This window comes from Neocloeon triangulifer, unplaced genomic scaffold (genome assembly GCF_031216515.1).
Source record: "Neocloeon triangulifer isolate White Clay Creek 2 clone unplaced genomic scaffold, ASM3121651v1 ptg000012l, whole genome shotgun sequence".
Classification (NCBI taxonomy): Eukaryota; Metazoa; Arthropoda; class Insecta; order Ephemeroptera; family Baetidae; genus Neocloeon; species Neocloeon triangulifer.
The window spans coordinates 4,271,640-4,279,939 of NW_026775554.1; the positions used below are offsets into that span (position 1 = coordinate 4,271,640).

Consider the following 8,300-nt stretch of genomic DNA (forward strand, 5'->3'; position numbering starts at 1 on the left):
TTTAATTCCAAACATATTCAAAATAAATTTTATAAACGCGGCGCAAGCGTTTCAGAGCCTGCCAGCAATTACACAAAAAATCGTGTATCGTGCCGTTTTCGTAGCATATTGGCAGCAGGGAGTGGATTGTTGGAGTGGATGCTCCTTCCTATTATTCTCCCAACAGTAGTTTTTGTATTCTCCTTTGGCGCTATTGCGGGGCCATTGGCTAACGGCCAAGACACCTAGCGGCCGGACAGGGCAATTGGGGGAATCCATTTTAAAAATTTTCAAAAATACGGCGTGAAAACCTGGTCTCGCCCTGCGGATTTCGCGACGAAACTTGGAAGTGACGTGAGTTTTTGCCAAATTTGAAAAATTCTTGCGTCTTTTTGAGTCAATCGGCTGATCCAAACTGTCATTGCAGTTGGCACGGAAGAATTTCGCGGCGATCGCGCCCAAAGATCTCCCGACTGCCGACAGACCGCATGGTCGTGGAATTTTGCATGCGATTCACATGGAACTAATCCAAGATGGCTAACGTGAAAAACAGCCCAGCAGCAGTTAGCGAATTCTGATTGCTTTCGTGTCAGTGTACCGAGATCTATCGACCCGCTCGAGGAGAGTCGCTCCACACACGTGGCAACCAGCGTCGACCCTCGGCCAAGAGGAAATCTAGAAAATTTAAGGAGTGTCACGTCACGTAGCACCATGCCCGTTCTCGCCGCTGAGAGCCACGAACTTTGATCTGGTTAAAAAAATTACACATTAATTCGGCGTTTGAGCAGAATGTCGAGACAGCCGCGCCAGAACTCTTCCAACATGTCGCAGCAGCAACTGCGGTCGACGCCCCAGCAGCCGCAGCAGCAGCAGCAACCGCGGATGGCCATGACCAACATCCAGATCGTGCCATCCACCATGAATCAGCAGCAGCAGTTTGCTCCGGTGTACCCTCAGTACACGTCCCTCCCTTACTCATATCCAATTAACCCTGCTTCGTACGGACATCCTCCGTACGTGTCGATGGTGCGCCCTGCCAGCATGATTCAGATGCCCATGGGCCAACAGGCGGCCCACTTCACGACGCCGATGTCCGCCCCCAACCGCATGCTGCAACCCAGACAGCCACAAGTGCCGCCACACGCAAAGGTTCGGTCGAGGGCCATTGCCATTGTAGACCCCAGCACCATGCAAGAGGTCAACCTTGCTGGCGAGGGCAACACTTCGTCAGCAGAGGAAGGCGCCGGCCAGCAACTGAATGGTGATCTAGAGGCTAAGGAGCAAGAAACACCAACCTCCGAAGAACCTCCTTTGGTTAATGGTAGAGTATAATTATTGTGGTTATTTTAAAATTAGTAAGGTGGCTTATCATGTTTTAATGCAGGATCAATTTCTGAGAAGCAAGAAGAACGAGCTAGTCCAGAAATAACCCCTGAAGTTGAGAGAAAAACAGAGACAACTGGTGCTGAAGGTGATTTGACGTTAATTATATCTTTAAATTTTTCCTTCGTAAATTGTGACTTAAAAAACTCCTTTAAATTTTTTATAATGCTAATTTTAAATTTTAATTGTGAATAAGTGCTTTCTGTTAGTTAACAAATGGAAATACTTATGAATCGCTTTTAAATTTCCTAGAATGACTAATTAAATAACTCAATTTTGTGTATTTTGCTCAAACAAGAATAACTAATCATTTGTTTGATCAGCACATTAATTTTATTCAATTCATTGTGTAAATCATTTGTTATCCATTTGATCCAACTGAATTTGGTTAACAATTTTTTTAATTTATTTCACTGGAAAATATAATTTCAGCCGACTTTATCAGCGAAAATGCGTTGAAAAGCCTTCTGCAAGATTATCACTATATTAACTTTGTATGAAGTGTTTATAAAAATCCCCAAAATTTCTGAAAGACATATGTTTATCAAAATACTGAGAACTTTGAGTCACTTTATAGATTAGCAACTGACAATGAGATTTTGGTAACCTATTATGTTGATTATTATTTTTAAATTTATTATCGTTGGGATTACAACCTTAAATTTTTATTGCATCTTTTATTTAATTCCGATCATGTAGAACATGACAATATGCATGAAATTTTAAATTATTAACCGGTAAAAAAATTGGTATACTTCAATTAAAATTATGTTCTTCTAGCGCCAGTACCTCCTGTTCAGGTTCCACAACCACCAGTCGAAACAAAACCTTTCGACAAAAAGTCAAAACCAGCTTCCAGACAGCAGCGCGCTCCTCGCAATGAAGACTCCAGACACAAGTCTCCTGCCGCGACTCCTGAGCCACCTGTTTCTTCTAAGTCTCCAGAGCCAAGTTCCTCGACTGTTACGCCTCACGCTGCACCTCAAGAGAGTCATGAGGTGCCACCTCCAGAGGCAGAGGAAGACGGAGGAGATTGGCAGGAGGCCAAAGTCAGAACTAGGACTTCCAAGAAGAAAACAGACAGTAGACCTGTGCCGGAAAAGCAACTGGAAAGGCAGCAGCCGCAGAGACGAAAAGACTTTGACAAGAAGGGTCCCAAGGGCAAGGCTTCCACGGCCGGCGGCCTAAAGGCAGCTTCGGAGAAGCCAGCAGAACCTCCAACGCCGCAACCACCAGCTGTCATCAGCTACAAGGATCGACTATTAGGAAAGAAAGAAGAGAAAAAGGTGCCAGAAGTTGTCCAAGAGAAGAAACCTGACCCTCCAGCCAAGGTTGAGGAGATCGAGATTAAGGTAGAGGTACAGACAAACGTGGAAAGTAAAGAGACTGTTCAAGAGGAGCTTGATACCGTAAAGCCAGTCAATAAGGAGGAAGAGATTAAGCCTGAACCAGAAGTTGTAGATGTTAAGACCCAGCCCATTGAAGAGCCTGAACCTGTTGAAAATGTCCCTGTCAATGACGTTAAAGATGTGACCAAGGAGGAGGAGAAGTGTGAATCAAAAGAAAAGGTTGAGAAGCTGGAAGAAGTCAAAATGAAGGAATCTGAGACTCCTGTTCCTGTTGAAAAAGAGGAGACAAAATGCGTTAGCCCTATTGATATGCCAACTGAAGCAGCTGATGATCCTGTCCAGAATAAGGAAGAGATACAAGAACCTGCTAGTTTGCCATCAGTCTCTGTTCAGCCAGAGGAAAAGGAGGAAGCTGTTGAGCCAGAAACATCTGAGCCTGTTGGCAAGGAAGAAAAGGCTGAGGCTAAGTCTGAAAATCGGATACCAAGTAAGTTCTAAATTTAATGTTTCTGAGATATATATATATTTTTTAATTTAATCCATAAAATTAAATAGAAAGTTATAAATAAACCCATTAAGTTATAAACTGAAATATACTTATGTTTTGGTCTCGAATTATTCTTCAATTGCTTTGTTTTTAGGTCAAAAACTATATCGTTCCTCTTCCATGGATAATTTAGTGTATGCTGAGGACCAGTGGAGCCCTTTTAACCAGCAGGGCAAGAAAAAGTATGAGTCGGACTTTTTGAAAAAGTTGCAGACGGTTCCCGTCAGTTTGAAGCTTCCAGACAACGTTAATCTTCCCAAAAACATTCTGCGCGAAGCCAATAGGTCCTCCAGACCTGTTGGTGGTGGCTTCCAATTTAGTAATGAAAACAACCTGATGCCTGCCTTTGCTTCCTCTTCTTCTCCACGCAGAGACCCACGGATTATCAAGAGCATTTCTTTGTATGCCGACGTCAAGCTGAATGAAACTGAAAACGCATGGAAACCATCAACGCGCAAACAGAGTGACGAAGATGACGCCTCCGAGAAGGAAGAGCTCCTCAAGAAGGTTCGCAGCATTTTGAACAAAATCACGCCCGAGAAGTTTGACAAGCTAATGGGCCAAGTGAAAGAAATGAAAATTGATACAATGGAAAAACTTGATGGGGTGATCAACCTTATCTTCCTAAAGGCGATTGACGAACCCAGCTTTTCTCACGTATACGCCAAAATGTGCCATGAACTATCATGCTATGTAAAATTGAGGACGGAACTGGAAGGCCAAGAAACTTTGGTCTCGTTCAAAAAACTGTTGATCACAAGGTGTCAACAGGAGTTTGAGAAGCAGAATAAAAATGAGGTTGAAGACAAGAAGAAAGAGGAGATGGTTAAGAAAATAGAGGAAGCCACTGGTGATTCGAAAAAAGAGCTTGAAATGGAACTTGCTGAAATGGAGAGGAAAAAGCGAGTCAGGTAATTAATTCAACTTTAATTTTTGTGGGAAATGTGAATTTTGAAAGTCATGATTTGGGATATGGAAATAGTTAAAATATCACAGGCTCATGGCATTATTCATTTTTAAACACCTCGACTAAATAAGAATTCCTTTGTTACAGGTATGTTGGCGTGAACAGGTTCATTGCCGAATTGTATCAACGTTCTTTATTGACGGATGCTATCATGTTACGCTGCATCTTGGAACTGCTCTCAGACCGCGGCGAGGAGTCTCTCGAGTGCATGTGTAAGATTCTGACCACCATTGGCAAAGACCTGACAGACAAGGGTGTTGAACTGAAGGAACCATTTGCACAAATTAAGCAGCTAGTGGATAAAAAAGTCACGTCAACGAGAATCAGGTTCATGATGCAGGACGTCGTGGAGCTGCGAGACAGTGGATGGAAACCTCGCCGAGAGGCCGCCAAGCCCAAGACTATGGAGGAAATCGCGCAGGAAGCCAAGAAGGAGGCGGCTGCTGTGCCACCACCCTCGCCCATGCCTCAGTCAAATCTTCGAACGCCGTCTCGGGGGCAGGACCGCCCAAACGACAAATTTTCCCGAAGCACACCTCGACCTCCCAAACCGGTCAACACCCCATTCGACGCCAAAAAGTTGACTGGTGGCTTAGTGAAGGATCAAGAGTTCAACCTCGGCCGACCCATGTCTTTCAACAAGTGGACCAGCGGGAGCGGAGGTGGCATGCTGAGCGGGAGTGGAGTGCCGAAGACCAAGAATCCGTTCATGGTGCTTGGAGACAGCGACCAGTCGTCGGACACGGACCTTCCCAACGACAACCCGTCCCAGACCAAGCAGCTGCCCCGGGTGTGATTCGGCTGCTTTTACTTTTGCTACCATTACTTTTATAAATACCTTTCTTATTCTTTACACATTTTTTCTTCTGCCGCTCTAACTATTCAACAACAAGTCTTATTTAACTGGAATTTATTATTTTCTTAAATGATTTGCTTGCATTTTGAACCATGCTCAAAGTATGTCCCCGCTCGAAACACCTTTGTCCTATCAATCAGCCTACCAGCTTCCCCCCAGTCAGTTATTATTTTTTTCCCGTCAGCGAATTATGTAAATAGATACAATATCAATTGTAGCCATAAGAGCTTAGCGTTTAAGCGTCAGTGGTGTAGAATTAAGTAAGTCAGTCGATGTGTAAGCTGGACTTGGAGAACTCCTTAATTTTTATTAAGTTGCATTAAAAAAGCTATATTAAGTGCTCAAAAAAAGAACAACACGACAAACTCGCCTTCAGTGTGTTACGCAAAGAACGAACCGAGTGGACCATGTTAAGAAATTTTGCTCACAGCCTCAAAAGTGAAAGTGCCTTCTCGCGAGCATTCCTGTGTTAGATTTTGCGCCCCATCCAGTCACTTTTCATTCCTTGTTCGTTCGAATCGGAGACTCGCAACGCTAACCATAATTCTGTCGAGTCAGTCAACGTGTTTCTTGGCCGTGAGCTGCTGTGATCCGGTGTGGCCAAAGCATGCATATTTGTGATACCAGTTCCTAGCTAACTTGGTGCCTCTCTCGACTCACCTCCCCGCGAGAGGAGCGAGTGCGCCGGTCGGTGTGAGGAGCGAGCGACGCCCAACAGCGCGCATCTCGGTGCCCAGTCAGCAATCATCATCGTGTGGGCACCATGGCTGCCCTGAACTCTGTCGTCTTGCGGCACCCCTTCGCCAGCTCCGATGCACTGTGACTCTCGAAAGCGACATGACTGCCACGTGCGATTTCTTCTGTGGATGGATTGCAGGTACATTTTTTTATGACGTCTTCATTCATCTCATCTCCTTACAGCAGGAATTTCAGTTTCTGTTTGTTTTTATTGCATGACTGTTATCAGAAGATTCTTTGTTTTCTTTTCGACAAAGATCTAGTGCTGGGTTAAAAGGTCATTACAAAATTGGCCGAGGATCAATTATAATCATTATTTATTTTCCAGTTGTGATTGTAAGGATTTATATTCAGGGCTAAAAATTGCTTAGTTTGTTTTATAAAACTAATATATTTTTACATTCCATTTATTTTAATTAAATTAAATTTAAATAAATGTTTTTGGGCTAAAACTCAACTTATTTAATAATTAAAATACTATTTCACATAAAATAAATTTTATTTTAGATTTAAAACAAATCTTTTGCTTTTGATATTCCTGACTTGAAACATAAATTAAAAATTTTGTATTTACTTTTTAGGTGCCTGTGGATTGGTGGTTGGACATCCTGCTGACACAATCAAGGTGCGGCAACAAACCCTCAGTCAAGCAGGTGCGTGGCAGTGTGCAGCCAGCACTCTCAAACATGAAGGAGTAAGTTTTTTTTTCTATTTCAAACTTATCTATATTGTTGTTAAATTTTTCACAGTGCTACAATCCATTTTTAAACTATTTTGAATATAATTCTTTTGTTCTCTGATTAAATTATTATGCATTCTAAAATTTTTCTTCAAAAATTTGCAGTTCCTCGGCTTCTATAAAGGAATGTCCTTTCCTGTGCTCTCAGCCGGGCTGATGAACTCGCTCTATTTTGGCGTCTATGGAACTAGTCTGCGACAAATGCAGTCGCTGCTCAGCGACGATGTCAGACCTGAGAGCGAGGCCAATCTGACCACCGTCTTTCTTGCCGGCTGCATAGGGGGCGTTGCTCAACTTGGGGTTGCGTGTCCTGTTGACCTAGCTAAAATCAAACTGCAGATTCAGACTGGTATGGTATATAATCGACAAGAAAAATCAATGTATGAATTTTCATTGTTCAGGCTCGTCTGCTTCGTGGGGCTCCAACCAACCAAGCCACTTCAAGGGCCCTGTCGACTGTCTGCTCAAAGTTTTCCAAGCTGAAGGCGTCAGTGGTCTCTACAGAGGTCTCACTCCAATGATCTTGAGGTGAACAAAACTAATTTTTGGGGAACAATTGTTTTACAATTTTAGTTTACAGAGACATTCCTGCATCAGGGGTATACATGCTGGTTTACCAGGCAACTCGCAGGGCGCTGAAACCCTTGGAAACCAGCAAAACGACGCTGCTCAACACCTTATTTGCTGGAGGATTGGCTGGTAAGATTTTTATTAAAAACCATTATTATTAAAATGTTGATGTACTTAAATTCCTTTTTCAACTTAAAGTTAAATTATATTTTTTCTTCATAAAATTGGGCTGTACGAAGCAGTTAAAACTAAATTATCTAGTTTTATAAAAAAAAAATCAGTAAAGGAAAACTAAAGATTATAAGATAAATTTTCAGTTGGATCGAGTTTTACATTTTTTTTTTTTAAATAGAAATTTAAAATTTTTTCTTCTCTTAAATGAATAACTATCATAATAAAGAGCATTTTTATTTCTTAAATATATTTTTAACTATCTAATAAAAAAATGTGTCCTCAGGTTCAGTATCTTGGGGTGTGATCTTGCCCCTTGATGTGATCAAGTCGCGGCTGCAGGCAGACAATGGCGCTCAGCCCAAGTATCGTGGCATGCTGCACTGTGCGGTGAGCAGTGTCCGCACGGAAGGCCTCCGAGTCTTTGGCCGCGGCTTCTGGCTGGTTGTGGGTCGCGCCTTCCCTGTCAACGCGGCCATCTTCATTGGCTACGAACACTGCATGAAGTCATGTGGCGCCCTAGTGTAAAATATTATAATTAAAAACAGGTCGCACACGTGGTCATGTCGACGATCGAGTGATAAGGAACAAGAAGAAAAGAAAGCAAAGACTAAAAGCTGACTTGGACCACACAGATTTGTTGGTCGTGCAAAATCATTCCGGTCCTTGGAGGGGACTTTGTTCTTCCATGTTGGTTGTAAATACTTACACATTAAAACGCGTTTACTGACGAAGCTGCAAATATTCTTGCTGGATAAAACTTCTTGCGCTGTCTTAAAATTTCCCTTTCCCCCAATCATCCTGCTGACCCACGTGCAAAAATAATTAAGAACTATTTTGGCCCTTCTCGCAGTTGATCATATGATTATTATTTTCTTTCAAGTTGACAGATGATGATATCCTCTGTATCTCTGTTCGGGGTTTAATAAATTTTGTTACGAGCTTGTATAAAAAGCGTGTTAGTTTCATTTTATAAAACATCCAAATGAATTGCATTAAAA

General features: G+C 42.4%; 2 protein-coding genes across 2 annotated transcripts; both read left to right on the plus strand.

Annotated features, from left to right (window-relative positions):
* Nucleotides 1-172: 172 nt before the first annotated feature.
* LOC132197471 (eukaryotic translation initiation factor 4 gamma 1-like) lies at nucleotides 173-5,027 on the plus strand. The gene is made up of 6 exons (XM_059620775.1): nucleotides 173-333; nucleotides 407-1,300; nucleotides 1,364-1,450; nucleotides 2,143-3,198; nucleotides 3,353-4,169; nucleotides 4,313-5,027. Exons 2-6 carry the CDS (start codon nucleotides 769-771, stop codon nucleotides 5,019-5,021), a joined length of 3,201 nt encoding a protein of 1,066 aa, XP_059476758.1. The 5' UTR covers nucleotides 173-333; nucleotides 407-768; the 3' UTR covers nucleotides 5,022-5,027.
* A 796-nt stretch (nucleotides 5,028-5,823) lies between these two features.
* LOC132197475 (solute carrier family 25 member 45) lies at nucleotides 5,824-8,254 on the plus strand. Its single transcript, XM_059620781.1, has 6 exons — nucleotides 5,824-5,958; nucleotides 6,401-6,513; nucleotides 6,664-6,907; nucleotides 6,960-7,086; nucleotides 7,139-7,257; nucleotides 7,586-8,254. Exons 1-6 carry the CDS (start codon nucleotides 5,919-5,921, stop codon nucleotides 7,825-7,827), a joined length of 885 nt encoding a protein of 294 aa, XP_059476764.1. The 5' UTR covers nucleotides 5,824-5,918; the 3' UTR covers nucleotides 7,828-8,254.
* The last annotated feature ends 46 nt before the right edge of the window (nucleotides 8,255-8,300 follow it).

What these genes read in the sequence shown, in the direction of transcription:
- LOC132197471 (XM_059620775.1), top strand. Translation starts at nt 769, where the DNA reads ATGTCGAGACAGCCGCGCCAGAACTCTTCCAACATGTCGCAGCAGCAA. An exon ending in AGAACCTCCTTTGGTTAATG is followed by an intron (nt 1,301 to 1,363) that starts GTAGAGTATAAT and finishes GTTTTAATGCAG; the next exon opens with GATCAATTTCTGAGAAGCAA. An exon ending in GTCTGAAAATCGGATACCAA is followed by an intron (nt 3,199 to 3,352) that starts GTAAGTTCTAAA and finishes CTTTGTTTTTAG; the next exon opens with GTCAAAAACTATATCGTTCC.
- LOC132197475 (XM_059620781.1), top strand. Translation starts at nt 5,919, where the DNA reads ATGACTGCCACGTGCGATTTCTTCTGTGGATGGATTGCAG. An exon ending in CAAACTGCAGATTCAGACTG is followed by an intron (nt 6,908 to 6,959) that starts GTATGGTATATA and finishes TTCATTGTTCAG; the next exon opens with GCTCGTCTGCTTCGTGGGGC. An exon ending in ATTTGCTGGAGGATTGGCTG is followed by an intron (nt 7,258 to 7,585) that starts GTAAGATTTTTA and finishes ATGTGTCCTCAG; the next exon opens with GTTCAGTATCTTGGGGTGTG.